This window comes from Neovison vison, chromosome 4 (genome assembly GCF_020171115.1).
Source record: "Neovison vison isolate M4711 chromosome 4, ASM_NN_V1, whole genome shotgun sequence".
Taxonomy (NCBI): Eukaryota; Metazoa; Chordata; class Mammalia; order Carnivora; family Mustelidae; genus Neogale; species Neogale vison.
The window spans coordinates 145,704,108-145,723,739 of record NC_058094.1 but is presented as its reverse complement, the minus strand read 5'-3'; the positions used below and the strand labels follow the sequence as shown (position 1 = coordinate 145,723,739).

Here is a 19,632-nt window from a genome sequence, read left to right as displayed (position 1 = left end):
AGATGTTAATTAACACCTATGATAAGAACAGCACTATTCTTTGCAGTGTTTTATACCATATTTATACTAAGTCTATTAATGTTTAACTTCTGTTGCTTTCTTTTAAGTTAGGTAAGAATTGAATTTGATACAGTTTGCTGTTAATAGCTTACGTGATAGTAAATAGATGTACCTTTTTGAGGTAATCCTCAAAAAACTCTAGGTCTTTTGATTTTGTTTACTTAAAGTGCTGAAATGTAAATAAATTGCTAGGGACAGAAGAATTCATTCCTTAGCCTTTGTAAAGCCTTTTGTATTTACTGACCTTTAATATGAAGTCAGATACCTTTCCTTGGGCGGTTTAAATTTGGGTCAGACCTGGATCCTCTTTGGGCTGTAGTCTCAGGTTGGGTTTCTTGAAAGCAGACTCTAAAATGGAAATTAGAGTGCAGCACATTTGCTAAGGGAGGTGTCTTGGAACCACAGCCATGCAAAGGAAGGAAGCCCAATTTCCCCTGGAGAAGTTGGACTGTAATGCAGCCTCAGTGATTCCAAGGGGAGAGCTCTAAAGCTGGGATCATCCTCAGAATTGTCTCAAGTCGAGGTGAGGAAAACTGGACCTTTATATCCCCAACCATTAGATGTAAGGTGCCCCAGGAAGGGGTATGGTCTTGGGCCAAAATGACTCTTTTTAGCTGAAGCAATTCCCTAAGAGGGCTGACAGCTGAGGGCTGTCTGCCAGTAGTACTCCCTTCAGCTAGGAAAATAAGCCCTCAGGTATGAGGAATTCTAGGTGATGAATCACAGCATTCACTGCAGTTACATTTATTGATTCATTCAACACATATATTGACTGTGTGCCAGATTTTCGGACACCGAGGATACATAGTTGGGCAGGAGATGATCCCTATCCTTAAAGAACTCGTGGTCTTCATTATCTGTAACACTGGTACAGCAATGAGAAGAAGTAAGGGAAGGGAAAATTTGATCCTGTTGCCACTGTTGAAAATTTTCCTTCTTATTCAACCCTGCTTTCTCCATATGGACCTTGGCCCACACTCCACTTGGATTTTTCAGTGGTAGTAAGTTTGTAAAAGAGAGGTCAGATAAGAAAGAAACCCTCCTCATTTCTTAGTCATGCCAGTGACTGCCTACTTTTCAATAACCCTTCAGACAAGCCTAAGTTTCTTGCCTCAACCGTAACCACTCCTATTTCCATCCTTGATGATGTCCTTGTCATTGTATGAACATGCTACTGGAGTTTGGAGGTGGGATGGGTACAGACAAACAGGTAGTGTTCTAGCCCTACAGTCTTGTAGGTGAGAAGATCAGAGTCATGGCTAATGAAGGGAAGTCCCTATGTTCTAGCTATAAGAATTTCAGTAGGGAGAGATGTCTTCCAGGGATCATCCCAAGCTGGAACTCTGAATATATATTGCAGTGAATTCTTTTGTTCTAAATGGTGATGGTCATCTAACGTAAATTATATTTTGGCTGTATTTAAACAAGCTGGCTTGGGAATCTTGAAACTTGTTTTATGAGGATATGTGTCACTACCTATAAATATTTGACTTAGAGAAAACACATTTGGGAAATATATGTATTCTAAGACCTCCCAGTCCAGGATTTATTTAGTTTGGCTTCCTTTTCCTTAAGCAAGGCTTAAGCTGATTTTTTTTTCCAAGTAGATTTTTTTTTAACCTAACATACAGATGTTGTAAAAAGCTGTTTTCTTTTTAACCATAAATGTGATGGCAATACCTGTCTTTTTTGTTAGATTTACTGAGTATATGAGTTTGGGGGTTTTGGTGTCGGTGGGTGGGTGGGTTGAAAGCAGGTGCACCTATGGACTGTTGATTCTCTGTCCCCATACAGATCTAGACATGTATAATCTTATATCTCGGGCTGATTTCATGGGTGCTCAGAGTGGCTTGGTAGATTTCTAGCTAAATTCAGGGGACCAGTTGAAAAGGAGTCCCCCACTCCTCTGCCACCTTGGTGGAACTCCTATAACATAATGTAAACAATTAATGAGTTTTTAATATATAGGCATACTTATGATCATTGTTTTAGCATTTTATATTTAACTTATGTTATTATTTGGAATAAGTGCTTTATTAATAAAAGTATACTTTAAATATTTAGATTCCCCATGTAACTTAGGGTCTTATTTTAAGGTCAGGATTATACATTGATAAATAAATTGCTGAGTGTTAGTTCTCTCATTTTCTCTGTGCTTAACTACTTTGAATTTTAGAAACTCTCAGAAATAAAAGTTCCATTAGCTGTATAAGCACAGTTGATGACTTTGATATCAGAATTTTATAAATAATGTCCCATTTTGCTTTAAGAAATGACGTGTAGTCACTGGTGAATTTGTGCAAAAGTCAAAAATAATGTAAAAATTTCAAAAGAAAAGCTTTTATTAGATTAAATGGAACTTTTCATGAAGTTCATGAAAATGCTTTGTTCTAATTCTAAGGTATATTGTTAAGTCTGATGTAAAGTTTCAGTTTGATCATCATTTTGACATATGATAATGTTGACTCTGGACACTTAAAACTTTTTTATGTAAATAACTAGAAAGGAATTACTGCTTACTTTGTGATACAGACAGCATAAATTTTTTTTTCAGGATTTAGACATGCAATAATGCAATATTTGGACTCAGCTCCTTAGACGGACTTAGCTCTCTCCGTAAAGGTGATGCTGCCATCTTCATTGTGTGACTTCTAAGCTTCCACCAGAGGAAGAGAGATCATAGGTTGATAGGAAAAATTTCAAAAACTAAGCTGATTCTGCCATATATTTTTAGCCAGAATATTTTATTTTATTTTATATTTGTTTAATCAGGAGAGAGAGAGCACATGTGTGCACACAGGGTAGGGGGCAAGGAGCAGAGGGAGAGGGAAAGAGAGTCTCAGGCAGATTCCCCAGTGGGCACAGAGCCTGAGGTAGGGTTGATCTCACAACCCTGAGATCACCACCTAAGACGAAAGCAAGAGTTGGATGCCCAACCAATTGCTCCACCCAGGTGTCCTTAGCCACCTTAGCATTTTAAATGATGTTATCAAACTCTAAGAGGCTGAGATTGAGAATTTAGCAGTATTCTAAATTCTGATAATTCAAATTTGTATCTCTAGCCCTGACTTCTGACTTATACATCCATCTGCTTGATAGGTATAACTAATGGGATCTTTATAGGCATCTCAAACTCAACATTTCTAGCTTTTTTCCTCTTACTTTTGCCCTCTCCCCCAAACCTCATCCCTAATGTGTTCCTCCTCCTTTATTTACATTTGCAGTTCTGATATTGCCAGAAACTCCCCAAGCTAGAAATCTTGAAATAAACCTAGATTCTTCTCTCTCACTTCCACTCATCTAATTAATCACCAAGTTTAAGTAGGTTTTATCACCTAAATATTTCTTCAATCTATCCCATCTTTTTCTTTCTAATTTCTACTATTCTATTTTAGATTCTTGTCATCTCTTGCTTCTTCAACTCTGGCAATAACATTGCTTCTAGTCTTGCTTTCTTCAGATCCATCCTCCTTACTATATCCTATGATAGTTTTATGAGAAATACACATTGAACATGGCATTCTCTTACGTAAACCTTTCCAAATGCATGAATGACCTGCCTTTCCATCTCCCTCTTTGGACCCTAAGGTTTGCCTTCTGGAATTACATAATCTCTTACTTTTCCATGTATATTCTTACCTGTTTTATACTTTCAAGTCCTTGATCATAGCCTTTGACTATACTGATCATTCTGTTGATAATTTTCTTAAAACGCTGTCCTTAACCTTTCTTTACCTCATTGACTTTTAGTAATTTTTTGATATTCAGCTAAAGCATCTTCTCCTCATCTCTGGCCTTCCATTGACCTGTACATTCTTGCCTAATTATAAACTCAAGAACAAGGATCATGTTTAATTCATCTCTATATTAGCATTTAGCACTGTGGCTTAGAGATAACAAGTGCCTCCCCCTCGCCAAATACAAAAAGAATTTAACCTTTAAGGATATTTGCTCTGTTTGGATTTTTACAGTACTTTTAAAACCATAATCACATTTCTTTTAGTGAAGAAAAATAAACTAATGTTCATCAGTAATTGATGGCTTATTTTTTCTTCTGACCATACTAGAATGAAGAATTACTAGCTAAGAAAAACAGTATATTTTCTCAAACATGGGAGTTTGGGGGTGCCTGGATGGCTCATTTGGTTAAGTGTCTGCCTTTGGCTCAGGTCATGATCCCAGGGCCCTGGGATTTAGCCCCTCATTGGGCTCCCTGCTCAGTGAGAAGCCTGCTTCTCCCTCTCCCTCTCCCTCTCCCCCTGCTTGTGTTCCCTCTCTCACTGGGTCTCTCTCTGTCAAATAAATTAAAAAAAAAATTTTTTTTTAAATAACATTGGAGTTTGTAGAGAAGTTGCTTACCTTGGGAGTTAGCACACATAGTTATTCCAGACCGTATGGTGTCCACTTTATTGCAGAAAAGGCTTTTACAAAGATCTACTCCTCTCAAATAGTTGATTTGCTTATTATTTTTCGTGATTGGAGATGAAATAGGTAGAACCAAAATGTAGAAGACTGTGCTAGTAATGCCCCTCTGGTTGAATTAAGTCCTTTTAAATATTTTGCCTTATTCCACAAAGTATTTGAAGTAAGAGGTCCATTTTGTATACTCTAACGACTTTGGAATATTTCTATTTAGGGTAGAGTTTTCTAAATATTTTGATTTGTGTTGAAAATACATGTTTTGTTTATTGCTTTAAAAGTTCTTTAGCATTAAAAAAATTAAAAAAAAATAAATACAAAAAAAGTTCTTTCGCATTGATAAAAACATTTTGAAACATTCTTTATATTTATGGGTGTTCCTTATTTTCTTTTCTAAAGATTTTATTTATTTGTTTGACAGAAAGATTGAGAGAGAGCACAAGAAGACAGAGCAGCAGGCAGAGGGAGAGGGAGAAGCAGGCTCTCCACTGAGCAGGGAGCCTGACATGGGGCTTGATCCCAGACCCTGAGATCATGCCTGAGCCAAAGGCAGCCGCTTAACCGACTGAGCCCTCCAGGCACCCCAATGTTCCTTATTTTCATAGTTTTTCTTGTTCCACTATGCTTTTACTATATAGAATTCTCAACATTCAAGAGAGATGTAGTCTGAAACTCTAGGTGATGTTATAATATGAACTAGTCCTTTTTCTTTAATAGATCTGAAGCTTCTGTCCATGGATATAAGAACCATAACTTATTCTTTGAGACTAGTATAGGTAATATAGTATAGGTAATAATTAGTATAGCTAATACTAATATAGGTAATTAGTATAGGTAATAAAGCTTTTGCCTTGCTGAGTGGGTGACGGGACTCACTAGCTAAGTGACTGACTAACTGTCATAATTCTTTATTAATAGTTAAAACATCACAAAAATCATTTTTTAAGTGTTCAGGAGGTGGAAGCAACAAAGAGAATTCTGAGTGGAAGTCTTCACTGTCTTACACTAGGTTAATCTATCTAAAACATGGTTTTCTTGTTATCCATGTTAAAATTTTTCACTGACTCAATTTAGAATAAAGTCAATAGACTAGTACCTCATGGTTCTTCTACAGGTTTCTCTTCACTTGTGTTTCCTAACTAAATGTGAATATTTAAAAATCAAATCAGTAAAAAAATCATTTAAAATATAATACTGTTGACTCTGAACTGGATACTGTACTGTGCTTTCAGGATATAATGCTAAATAAGAAAGACATGATCCCCATCCTCACAGACTTGCCTAATGGTTTCAGCTTAACTGATTTGAATGATTTGAACATAGCATGTATAGGTCTGCCTGTTTACCTTTGTTTATATAATTCTTTTTTGCAGAAAATCCTTTCCCTTCAATGTATTTAAATTTTATTCATGTTTCAAATCTCAACTCTGGTGATATCTCCACTATGACTATTCTCCTTGTCTATATCAGGTCAGTTTAGTCTCTGCTGAATGGCTATGGGACCTAATACATATTGTTCGCTTATGAGTTTCACTTACAATTATTTATAAATACTAATTTTTAGCTTTCCATGTGTGTATCTCCCCAGATATCCTATAAGACTTTGGATGGCCAGGCTGTACTCTGCCCACCCCCCAAATGATTCATGTCCCTCCCACATGCAGAATACACTCCCTTCCTTCCACATTTCATAAAAGTCTCATCTAATTATGTACCACATCAGAGTCCAGAATCTCTTTATCAAAATCAGATCAAGGTGTATGAGGCCCCTCAAGTATAGCTGCTTAAGTGTAACTCCTCAAGAACAGTTTCTCTGAATCTGAAGACCTGTGACCTAAAGAGACAAGTTCCCTTGCCCTTTCCACCCCCATGCACACTGCCTACACACCCAACACACACTGATGGGACAGGTATAGGATAATTGCTATAGATTTTCCTGTTCAAAATTGGGAAAATGAAAGGCAAAAAGGCATCACTGGTACCTAGTGATTTTGAAATTTGGGTGGGCAAACATTAGATATATTTATATATATATCATAGAAGACCTGGAAATAATTCTGTAGGGTTTCAGGCTTTGCCCTCTGAGCTTTTGTTCCTCCCTTTGAGTCATCCTTCCTTTTTCATGAAATACATCACATGTTTGAATCTGAGTGGTTTTCTCAGTCTGCTTCCTGACAGTAGAATTTTGGAGATCCAGTGGTCTCTTTTTACTTTCTATTGTCACTCTTCCTTTCAGTTCAGTTTAGCAGTGAGTTTGCTGTTGTTATTCTCTCAAAAATTTTGTCAGCCTCCTCTGAATCATGTGGGGTTTATTCCATAAAATAAAAGCCACATCTAAGAATCTCTTTCAAAAGTGCACTTCTGGGGTGCCTGGGTGGCTCAGTGGGTTAAAGCCTCTGTCTTCAGCTCAGGTCATGATCCCAGGGTCCTGGGATTGAGCCCCACATTGGGCTCTCTGCTCAGCGGGGAACCTGCTTCCCTCTTTATCTCTGCCTGCCTTTCTGCCTACTTGTGATCCCTCTCTCTCTGTCAAATACAAATCTTAAAAAAAAAAAAATGCACTTCTGCAGAGATACTGAGGTAAAATGTACTCAAGCTTTCTAGGGTGTCTGTTGTTTGATTGAGATCTTTATAATACACCTCTAATCTCTGTAAAGGACTTTTTGTATAATTGATTAGTACTGTGAAGTACCACTCTTGATCTTTCTGGTGTCTTAGGAGGAGGTTTTGCTGTCACCCCTCAGCTTTGTTTTTAGACTGTGTACTTGCCAGTGCCCTGGATTCAAACTTTGTTGGAAAGCTATTTCTAACTTTAACATCTTTTGCCTTCTTGAGAGGCTGAGAATTTTCAAAACCATATGTGTCCTGTTTTTGTTTGTTTGATTAATACTCCTTTCTTTAGATTAGTTTATCTTTCTTCCCTTGCATTTTATAGTAAGTGGCCAAAAAAAAGAAAAAGTAGCACTTATAACACTTTAACCTAGCTTGGGTATCTTAGTTAAATCACTCTGTTCATTAATCCTAGTTTCCACATTACTGAAGATAATGGTGTTAAGTTTCTCGAACTGCTTAACAAGAATTCTCCTTTCTCTAATTTCCAAAAACATTTTCCTCACTTCCTTTTGAGCCTTTGTAGGAAGAATACTCAAAGTCCAGCTTTCTGCTAACAGTCTGTTCAAGGCAATCTAGGCTTTTTTTATTTACCATGTTCCTCAAAATCTTTCCAACCTCTGCCCACTGCCAAGTTCCAAAGCTATACCTACATTTTTAAGTATTTATTATGGCAGCACCCCACTTTCACCTTTCAACATGTATACTAGTTACCTCTTACTGTATAACAAATTATCTCAGAGCTTAGCACCTAAAAGCAACAAACATTTATTGACTCATACTTTGAATGCATCAGGAATCTTGGTGTGGCTTAACTGGATCTTCTGCCTTAAGACCTCTTATGAGGTTGTTATGAATGTATCACCCAAGGTTATGGGGGTCCATTTGAAGGTTCCACCAAAGGAAAGTCTGCTTCCTAGCTCATTCATGTGATTGTTGGCAGAATTCAGATCAGAACCTTTTGGCGGCAGGCCTTTTTTAGTTCCTCCATAGTGGGCTTCTTTCATAGGGCACTTGACAACATGGCTAGCTGCCTTCCTCAGAGCAGAAGAGGGCTAGCAAGAAAGAAACCAGATCTTTTTTTTTATTTTAAAGATTTTATTTATTTGACAGAGATCACAAGTAGGCAGAGAGGCAGGCAGAGAGAGAGGAAGGGAAGCAGGCTCCCCACTGAGCAGAGAGCCTGATGTGGGGCTTGATCCCAGGACCCTGAGATCATGACCTGAGCTGAAGGCAGAGGCTTTAAATCACTGAGCCACACAGGTGCCCCGAAACCAGATCTTTTAATTAATTAATTAATTTCTTGACAGACAGATCACAAGTAGGCAGAGAGGCAGGCAGAGAGAGGGGGAAGGAAGCAGGCTCCCTGCTGAGCAGAGAGCCTGATGTGGGGCTCGATCCCAGGACCCTGAGACCACAACCTGAGCTGAAGGCAAGGGCTTTAACCCACTGAGTCACCCAGGCGCCCCCCAGATTTTTTTATAACCTAATCTTGGAAGCAACTTCCCATTACTTTCACCTTATTCTCTGTGTTAAAAGCGAATTATTAGGTACAGCCTATCCATGAGTGGAGGAGATTATACAAGGGCATGAATACCAAGAGGCAGGGATCACTGAAAGCCATCTTAGAAGCTGTGTGATCTTTGGCCACTAATCACATGTGGTTGTGAATCTGCATTTCCTGGATTTGAAAATTTGAAGAGAGTGTCTAAAACCAATGAAATAATATGTACATAACACATTTAAAAGAATCTTTACAACCTTGTACTTCTGGAGACCTGAAAAATAATTTTAGGAGCTTAATTTCTCCATACAAAGCAAGTTTTATTCCTACACAAATGTACCCCTTGTTCATATCCTCACATGAAGTATGATGAAATATAACACTTTTAGAGAGATTTTTGCAATCAAAGTATGTCTGACTATTGGACAAATGAATCAAGTGTTTTGTTTGCTTTTTCTCAGGTCCTGATACATGGCAGTATTTACAGGATGCAAGAAATAAAGTAAATGAGTCCATTTACCCTAGATTATTTCTGAGATAAAAAGCGCTATTCCTGGGACGCCTGGGTGGCTCAGTTGGTTGGACGACTGCCTTCGGCTCAGGGCGTGATCCTGGAGTCCTGGGATCGAGTCCCACATCAGGCTCCCAGCTCCATGGGGAGTCTGCTTCGCTCTCTGACCTTCTCCTCGCTCATGCTCTCTCTCACTGTCTCTCTCTCTCAAATAAATAAATAAAATCTTTAAAAAAAAAAAAAGCGCTATTCCTTTACTTTTTTTTTTTTAAAGATTTTATTTATTTATTTATCAGAGAGAGAGAGGGAGAGCGAGCACAGGCAGACAGAATGGCAGGCAGAGGCAGAGGGAGAAGCAGGCTCCCTGCCGAGCAAGGAGCCCGATGTGGGACTCGATCCCAGGACGCTGGGATCATGACCTGAGCCGAAGGCAGCTGCTTAACCAACTGAGCCACCCAGGCGTCCCTATTCCTTTACTTTTTAATGTAGTTTTGGAACGATGGTAGAAGAGTAATGTTGCTTATATTTTCAGTGCAGTAAACATAAGTAGTGTGGGTCTGGGAGTAATTCTACAAACACACATATGAAGAAAAATCTTACTAATTTTGGTATTAGAGGAAAGGGGGCTGAGAAGAATGGTTGCCTTGGCAAATATATTTTCATCAAAAGACAAGAACCTGTGAAGCCTTTTTCTTTGCTAGTCATAGATCAGTGTGTTCATTATTCCTGCCCCAAACTCTGTAACTCTTGGCATAGAAACTACTTTAATAGACATAGCAGAGTGACCTGAAAAATAACAGTAGTAATTTTTTTTCCCTACGTTATTTTAGTGTTAGTTGGCTCAAAACTTGGTTTTTTTTTTTTTTTTTAAAGATTTTATTTATTTATTTGAGAGAGAGAGACAGTGAGAGAGCATGAGCGAGGAGAAGGTCAGAGAGCGAAGCAGACTCCCCATGGAACTGGGAGCCTGATGTGGGACTCGATCCCGGGACTCCAGGATCACGCCCTGAGCCGGAGGCAGTCGTCCAACCAACTGCGCCACCCAGGCGTCCCATCAAAACTTGGTTTTGAGTGATCTGGTAAATATAGTGAAGTTTATCTTGAAAATACATAGTGAGTACATTAAAGTAACTTTTTATTTATGGTTTATAGAAGTATCATTATTTTTTTGTGTGTGTTTCCCAAAAAGTATGGTGGTTTGTTTTGTAGTTATGCTAAAGAAGCTTAAGGTGGAATAGAGGAAGAGAGTTTGTATAGATGACTAAAGCTAGTTATTTCAGAGTTGCAGCTAAATCTCTTACTAGATTTTTAATACCGAGAAAATTTGCCTACAACAATAACAATCTTATTAAATAATATTATGGATGTCCTACCATGTTTTAGAATACTATATTAGTTTCTTTCTAGATTATACCTAATATATAAAATTATCTTTTTTTTTTCTTTTACAGGTAATATAACATTACAAAGCAAGATGGGTAATATCACAATAGGTATGTACTAACCTGCTGGTTGGTAAATTTTGCTCTTTTAAAAAATAGCTATATTTGTGGGATACCTGGGTGGCTCAGTGTGTTAAAGCCTCTGCCTTCGTCTCAAGTCATGATCCCAGGGTCCTGGGATCGAGTCCCGCATCAGGCTCTCTGCTCAGTGGGGAGCCTGCTTCCTCCTCTCTTTCTGCCTGCCTCTCTGCCTACTTGTGATCTGTCTGTCAAATAAATAAATAAAAATCTTAAAAAAAAATAAAATAAAAAAATAAAAAATAGCTATATTTGTGATAGTTTATTAGGGTAAATAAAATCTGGGGTTTAACTGATGAACCTGATAGGATCCTGATATACAATTCAAATATAGGCAGACCCAAATTATTTCTGGAAATTCATTGACTCATCATCTTATAAATAATGTATAATTATAGATTTGGTATCAGTAAGAATAAAGTTAGAATTCTGATTTCACCACTTTCTATACATGGGCTAATTACCTGATTTCTCTGTGCTTCAATTTCTGTATCTGAAAGAAATAGAAATAATAGTTAAGTAGCTATCATATAGGGTTACTGTAAGAAGTGAGATCAAATATATAAAATATTTTAGCACAGTGTCTGATATATGGTAAAAATTCAATAAATGATAGTCATTTTTATTGTTGTTCTAATCCTAAGCCAGGACTAATAATGGCTAATGGCACCTTAGACCTCATGACTACATGTAATGCTGTGCCTGTGGAAGAAAAAGTTCAGATTCCCAGATAGTTTGTTTGTTTGTTTATTTATTTACTTATTTATTTGACAGACAGAGATCACAAGTAGGCAGAGAGGCAGACAGAGAGAGAGGGGGAAGCAGGCTCCCCACCGAGCAGAGAGCCTGATGTGGAACTCAATCCCAGGACCCCGAGATCATGACCTGAGCCGAAGGCAGAGGCTTTAAACCACTGAGCCACCCAGGCGCCCCTAGATTTCCAGATAGTTTAGATAGAGATTTTCTCTGTCCCAAGTAGCACCTGCTTACCTCTTAGGCAAAGGTGCACCCTCAAGAGTGCTGGTTGTTTTTAGACCTTAGAGGGTTGAGTGTAGGGATGGGAAACTAAGACCTTTGTGGGGAATCTGTGGCGTATGGCCAGTACGAATGCCCAGGGCCTCTGGGTTTTGTCCTTTTTGACATTTTACATTTATCTTTCCTTTGTACTGATTGAAAGAGTGAACATCTTTAATGGTCATTTCCACTATCACTCTTGAATTTTCTGGCTTAAAGTACATATCTTTTTAAGAATTTTCAAGAGATTGAAACTTTAGTGTTCAGTGAGTGATTAAGTTGAAAATGATGGCTTCTTAAGTGATAGTTATAAATCATTTTAACTAATACATGACAGAAGGATTTAGCTGTTTCTGGTCAGAAATCAAGATTTATTGTTGACTCTTCAGGCCATTTCATCAGAGGACACATCTAGAGATGGTAAGGGAAATTTCTAGTGTGAACAAAAAGTATATGGGGGGGTTGCTGAACTAGCTGAAAAAGGAAAATGCGAGACATGGGCAGAGTTTGCAGCAATAAGGCAAGGGAGGAAAAGGAGGAGAATGTTGCAAATTGGGAGGCATAGGGAATTGAACTACCAACTAGAAGGCCCATTAGGCAGATAGGAATCTGAGGAATACTTATAATATGATATAATGCTAGTGTTATTCTTGAATGGAAATATGGGAACATAAATGGAAAACCATTCTCTCAAAAATTGGAAATAAATGGTTATTTATCCATACTGGAAAAGAATTGTAATAACCAAGTATGAAATGAGAAGTAATGTACATATTTGAAGATGGTTTCAAATTCTGTATAAATGATTAACATTATAAATTCTTTTTAATTTTCCGTATGAACTTTTTCTTCTTCCCACTATTACATGCTAGACGGATTTTCAGACAAAATGTTTTATTTTTCTTAGATAAATCTCTTTCCACACAAAGAAAATTACCTGACTCCAGTGTGAAGAAGTATAGGGGTGCCTGGGTGGCTCAGTTGATTGAACATCTGACTCTTGGTTTTGGTGTGGGTGGTGATCCTTGGGGTCCTGAAATAGAGCCCTGAATTGGGGACTCTGGTTGGCAGGGAATCTGCTTGGAGACACTTTTCCCTCTGCCTCTCCCCTCACTTGCATATATGTGTGCTCTTTCTGGCTCTCTCTTTCAAATGAATAAACAAATCTTAAAAAAAAAAAGAAAAGAAATATGATTGACCACAATAATAGCAGTAGTTATAGACCCTTCATAATTTTCTTTAGCAAAACATAAGTTGTGTCTGTAGTTTTAGGTTCTTAAAAATCCACAAATATGTAAAGATACTTCAAGGTTGAATTCTTATTTTGTAAATGTGGTTGATAAATTTGGGGGTTTATTTTGGAAGAATCTTAAAATAAGAGAAAACGTATTTATCTGTTAAGTTATCATATTTTGATCTGTCATAGTGTGGACTTTGGAAGAAAGATATAAATTATGTATCTATTATTTTAACATTGTGTTAATGTTTGAAGACAATCTTGAGTATTGCAGTAACTAGTCAACATCTATTTTATTGATTACCTGCTTTATACCAGGAACTCTTTAAGGTACTAGAGAATATTATGGTCAACAAGACATAGTCTCTATGCTCACATTTGGCCTGAGAAGAAAGACAATAAATAACCAAAGATAACTTGAGATCATACAATGAATAAATAAGAGAGGGTAATGGGATAAAGAGTGGGGAAAAGAAAGCTACAGCATTTAGCAATCAGGGAGGGTCTGAAGAAGGGACATTTGAACTAAAGCCAGAATAATGGGAAAGAGGCTCATAAAATTCTGGAGGCAGAGCTTTCCAGATAGAGGAAAAGCCAGTATAAGCCCTGAAAATGGAATGAGCCTGTCATTTTCAAGGTAAAGAAAGAGAACTTGGGGAGAGTCGGAGACTAAGTAAGTGAGGCCTTAGGAAAAGAACTGATTTCAGTACATTGGTAAATCTCTTTGTCTTACATAGACTTAAATTTTACTTAAAAAATAAATAGCTTATTTCCTCTAAGAGTCTGCATACTTTGTAAAGGGCCAGATATTAAATATTTTTGGCCCTGTAGGCCACACAGTCTGTCTGTACTATGTGACTCTCTCATTTTAACACAAAGCACATTGACAGTATACACACAAATGGATGTGTCTATGTTCCAATAAAACTTCATTAATAAAAACAGGAGAGGGACACCTGGGTGGCTCAGTTAGTTAAGCAGCTGCCTTTGGCTCAGGTCATGATCCCAGCATCCTGGGATCGAGTCCCTCATTGGGCTCCTTGCTCGGCAGGGAGCCTGCTTCTCCCTCTGCCTCTGCCTGCCATTCTGTCTGCCTGTGCTCGCTCTCTCCCCCCCCCCCTCTCTCTCTGATAAATAAATAAAATCTTAAAAAAAAAAAAAAAAAAAAACAGGAGAAAAAGGAGGAGGGCTGTAGTTTGCCATCCCTGCTATAGAGTTTAAAAACCATTGTTGTCATGAGTCTGCTGAAATTTTGAATATGATGCCTTAATCCCAAAGGTGACAAGTGTAATGTTTATTTGAAGTTTCTTAAGTGGTTGACTTGTGTTTTTCATAAAAGGTTTGCTGGAGAAAGTTGAAGGCTACTCTACAAATCATGATAACCTAGTTAAAGTCTACTGGATTTTTGAGGAATTGAGATTAGTAAAAGCAAATTAGTTAAAAAGAAATAAGTGATTTGTAGGAACTTGAGAGGGAAATGTATTAGAATAGCAGAGGCTTTAAAATATTGGAAGGGGTGTTGAGAAAAAGTTATTATCAAGTTTAGAATATTAGGAGACTTGAGATGATTTAGATATTATTCTCTCTTATTTCAGGAAAACAGATGTATTTTTCCCATGATTCTTTTATGAAGAACAGTATTTATAATTCAGGTAAAAGGAGTATAGATAATATAATTGGTCAGGTTCTTAAGTAATCTCATCAGTAATTCAGATTTTGTATACACATTATACTTTATTTCCCTAAACCCTTTTCTTCCTAATTTCCATAACACTAAGCTCTCTCAGAAGTTGTAGTGCTATAAAATGTTTGATTGTGTATATCAAAACCATGATTTTCCTTGGACTCATATTTTAAAAAATAATGTTTTTCTGGAATACCAGATCATCCATTTAAAATGAGTTAACTGGAGCACCTGTGTGGCTCAGTTGGGCATCTGACTCTGGGTTTTAGTTTAGGTCATGATCTCCTGGGTCATGCGATAGAGGCCTCTGTTGGACTCTGCCCTCAGTGCTTGAAGATTCTCTACCTCTGCCAGCATGCGCGCTCTCTCTCTCCCTCCCCAATAAATAAATAAATCTTTAAAAATAAAGTAAAATGAGGGACACCTGGGTGGCTCAGAGGGTTAAAGCCTCTGCCTTCAGCTCAGGTCATGATTTCAGGGTGGGATCGAGCCCCACATCTGGCTGTCTGCTCAGCAGGGAGCCTGCTTCCTCCTCTCTCTCTCTGCCTGCCTCTCTGCCTGCTTGTGATCTGTCAAATAAATAAATTTTAAAATCTTAAAAAAAAAAATTATAATGAGTCAACAATAGAAAGCAAAGCTTGGTAATAGGTAATAGTAGGATTGGAGTGCTAATAGAGTTGCTCACCTAGCTTTACTTTCTCTATCCTATGTTGTCTCTTTTGGAAGGCACTGCCAGAAGCCATGTACTGGTAATTTTATCTTTAAAAAAAAGAATATCTTCACGTTTGGAGCAGGAGGTGGGGTGATTGCCTTGTGTGCCCCTCGTAAGCCCAGCCTCCTAATGCCTCCTCTCTAATACAGAATACCAAGGCAAGATACCTAAAAATCCTTACTTAAAATGACCTTACAGTTCTGCCTTTGCAAATCCTTTACATCCTGTATGTGAAATTTGTTCCTTGTTCTTGGCAATTAGTGTAGGTTTGGAAATGTAGGAATCAAGTTGCAGAAATGAAGAAATATCTGTTGTGTTGCTGTTCCTTAGTATGTATATGTTGAAACTTGAAGTAAAATGGTAAATATTCAGAAGAACTTTCTGAACTTGCTTGACTGATTGAAAAGAATTTTTCCTTTATCTGAAAGTTTGGAATTTTAGCCTTTCAACTAGTTGTTTTTCTCTGCTATTAGTTAAATGTATATTGTAAATATCTGGGTTTTTTGGTTGTATGTAGTTGGATTTTTTGGTTGTATGTAGTGATTAACCAGTAGTTAACATCAGTTTTGTATGTGTAATTTTCCAGGAAAACTCAGTGGTCTCTATGAGACCAACCAGATCCTTGTCCAAAATTGTGATGATAGCTAGCTTTCGGTGAGAGCCCACTTATTTCAAACACTAACTGCACTAATAATTTCTGTTTACTTCTTACTCACCGTCAAATGCATATTTCCCTTAAGGCTTCTTCTGAGAGCTATAGAATTTCTCCATTAGGTGAATTTCCAAAAAATGAAACTTTGTAGAGAAAGTCTTAGTTTGACTCTTGATAATTAATTCTTTCTTCCAATCATTTGTATTACACAAAACAAAAGAAAATTATTGTTTGTTTTGCTGCATAGCTTTTCCAATATCACTTTTGCTTTCTCTTTTGAAAACATCTTGAGTTTTGATTTTTTTTTTTTTTTTGGACTATCTCTAAGGCATTGGCCATTATCAGAGCTCAAGACCGATAACATGAGGATGTAATTACTCAGTGGCTTGTGATAAAATGATTTAGCTGTTATTTCCCATGGGTTTGGAGGGAGAAATGAAAAAGTACTGTTTATTAGCCTCATGAACATCTTGTGTTTTTTTCCCCCTAGAGAAAGTAAGAAAGCAAACTAATGTTTCAGATATTTTACTTTGTTCAACCTGGGATAATACACACATTGTGTAGTCCACATTTTTTAATCATAATATATTTTTACTTGACTTCTTTTAGGATGCATTAAGAAGTTATTTAAAAGGAGTTACTGTTGGTAACTGAGGAGAAAGATATTCTTTGCCCAACTATTCTGTGTCATTTATCAGAAATGGCTTAATTTCCCACCATCAGTGTTAACTTTTGAACTTAGGATTTAAAGAAAGTGGGTCCAATAAAGGCCATTTTTCAGTATAGATTACAGATAATTATTATGAATTATCATGGGGTCAGATTTTAACCAGTTTATTCCCAAGTAGCTTTGTTTAGGGTCATGTAAAAATTTGAAGAAAAATGTATAGTATACAGATGTTTTTTTTTTTCTTCACATTTTACTAAAAGTTTAATATAATTTTTGGCAATATTTTCACCACACTCCCTGATTTGTTTCCACTTTGAAGTAGTAAAATTCTTGATAAAATATGCTTTTTAAGAGGCCTTTCTAAAAAAAATACACTTTGGTCTTCCCAGGGCAGTCAGACAGAATATTAGATCAAAGGTTCACTTGTCATGGTTGAGGAAGAAGGAGCTACTTAGTGCTGACTCTTCAACATCATTCTCTTACTTCTTTGTCTCTAACTTGGTCAGCTTTCCCTTGAACTTGAAATGCTGACTTTTTGAAAACTGGGGTCAGTGACAACAATACTTGAGTTTCAAATCAACACCACTTTAATTATGGTTTTCTTCTCTTGACTGAAAGATATATGTTCAATTCCAGAAATTTGAAAAGAAACAAGCTTTACTCACTCTTTAAGTGACTCCCTTTTCTCCATTTCTGTTTAAGAAATGCAACAAAATCTTATCTAGAGTAAGTTTTCATTATTAGCAGAATTTTTTAGGACTAGCAGATTTGCTGAAAGGAAAAAATATAAGAAGTTCTGATTTTTGTTAACTTTGTTACTACTTCTGTGTATCTGTACATGAGAGAAAATTCTTTCGTAAATATTGAAAGTTGATAATAAACTAATTATATCAATGGTACTTAATAATCTTGGCTCTGAAGGATCCACAGCTTGTGTACTGTCCTTCCTATATATTAGGTTGCATAGTAGCATGTTTATCAATAAGTTATGTAGGTGACTATAGATATAGGGATTTTTTGTTATCTAGGTGTAGATTACTGATTCTGTTTTCTTTTTAAAGTGAAAGATGGCATAACCATGGGGAAAATACAAAGCCTTGCAAGACTCTTAGTGCCTTATCCTACTGCCGAAGTAGAGTCCTTTATTTCAAGTTTATCATTCCAGTTACTACAATAAGAATGATTATACTTACAGTTTTTCTTTTTTTCCTAGATTCATCCTCTGGATGTCTACAGGCCTCAACTCATCAGGGTGCAATAGATGTTTATGTCAGCCAACTAGGGAAAGTGGAGTTGAAATCCCATGAAGGTTAGCCAAGTGGAATGTTTTGATGTATGGTCTACGGAAGGTTTATGTAATAACATCCAGGAAAGAGATGGTCAGGTTGTTTTATCTATACTTACATCATGAGTTCAAGAAAATTTTCTTCTGATAAAACTTGATTTAAAGACTAATGGTGGTAGGCTCAGCCGGTTAAGTAACTGGCCTTCAGCTCAGGTCATGATCCTGGGGGACAGAGCCCTGCATTAGGCTCCTTGCTCAGTGGTGTATCTGTTTCTCTGTTACTCTCTGTCCCATCACCACCACATTCTCTCTTTCTCAAATGAATAAATAAAATCTTTTAAAAAATAAAATGAAACAAAGACTGACCAGAACGGCACCTGGCAGGCTCAGTTGGTGGAACATGCAACTCTTGATCTTGGGGTTGTGAATTTGAGCCCCACATTGGGTGTAGAGATTGCTTAAAAATAAATTCTTTAAAAAGAGAAAAAGAAAAGAATAATAAAGACTGACTGGAATACTGGCCCTCTAGACCAATGATTTTTGAAACTTTTGGAACAGATGGCCATAAAGACTATTGTTCCCTTTGTAGTTCAAACAAAAATGTTAGAAAATATTGACTGTTACTGTGGAATTATTTAGTGTTACTGTTTGGGCTTTTCAGTTTGGTTTTATGTCTGAAATAGAATATTCTTTGGAGGGAAAATGCTCCCGTACATTCTTTTGGAGGCTTTCTACCATCCTGTAATCAGATCTTCTTGAGCCATCACACTAGAGTAATTCTTTGCAATGTATGTATGATCCTGAAAAAAGGTGTCATCAGGAAGGTCCTCTAAAGTCATTGTTGACTTAATCTCTTAAAGTATTAAGTCTTATTATGACGTATTTCTTCTAAAATTTATTTCTGTTACAAATAATTTATTCTAATAATTCAAGTATTTCATTAAAACTAATACACTTTTGGGACGCCTGGGTGGCTCAGTTGGTTAAGTGACTGCCTTCCGCTCAGGTCATGATCCCAGCGTCCTGGGATCGAGTCCCACATCGGGCTCCTTGCTCGGCGGGGAACCTGCTTCTCAGAACCTCTGCCTCTGCCTGCTATTCTGTCTGCCTGTGCTCGCTCTCTCTCCCTCTCTCTCTTTGATAAATAAATAAAATCTTAAAAAAAAAAAACTAATACACTTTTTAGTCATATGAAGACTAAATATTTGTCTGTGTGTACATGGTGGCAAGTGGCTTGGATACTTGGAGTAGCTTGGCGTTAGGGGCTGAAGTGACCTGGGTGCAGAAAGCTAAGAAATGTAGCTATTTTTTAAAAAGTTTTAAATAAAATCTAGATCTGCATATTGGCCAGAACAGGACTATGTATGTATAACAAGGAATACTTCCTTACAGAAACCTGCTGTTGGCAATTTGTTGGTTATGTTGGTTTAATACTTTTTTGTCCAACGGCTCTCTTGTCAGTGTCAAAATGAAACTACAAACACAGAGGCCTTAAACAGAAGTTTTTTTGCTGACACACAGATGTGATTTGATTTCTCAAGATTGCATTTTTTTCTTTTAAAATAGGATAATATTGTGTTCTCACTGAATTCCTAAGAGCTTCAGTAATGCCATTCAGGGTATTTTGTAAGTGCCATAAAAATCATATATTCTCTTATTATGAAGGCCCTAACAGAAAAAATGTAAACCATTACTAATTTACTATAACTAGTAACAGAGTACAAACTTTTCAATAAGTAGCTCTTACATGAAAG

At 37.1% G+C, this 19,632-nt stretch overlaps 1 protein-coding gene across 2 annotated transcripts in view; it reads left to right on the top strand.

The window, feature by feature from the left end:
- The window catches only part of FAM185A (family with sequence similarity 185 member A), a 60,950-nt gene that overhangs the window by 17,931 nt on the left and 23,387 nt on the right, over nt 1-19,632 (top strand). For both annotated transcript variants that reach the window (XM_044245874.1, XM_044245873.1), the window contains 2 exons: nt 10,556-10,597; nt 17,807-17,902. In XM_044245874.1, coding sequence (XP_044101809.1) covers nt 10,556-10,597; nt 17,807-17,902 — 138 coding nt within the window. The remainder of the gene's footprint in view (nt 1-10,555; nt 10,598-17,806; nt 17,903-19,632) is intronic.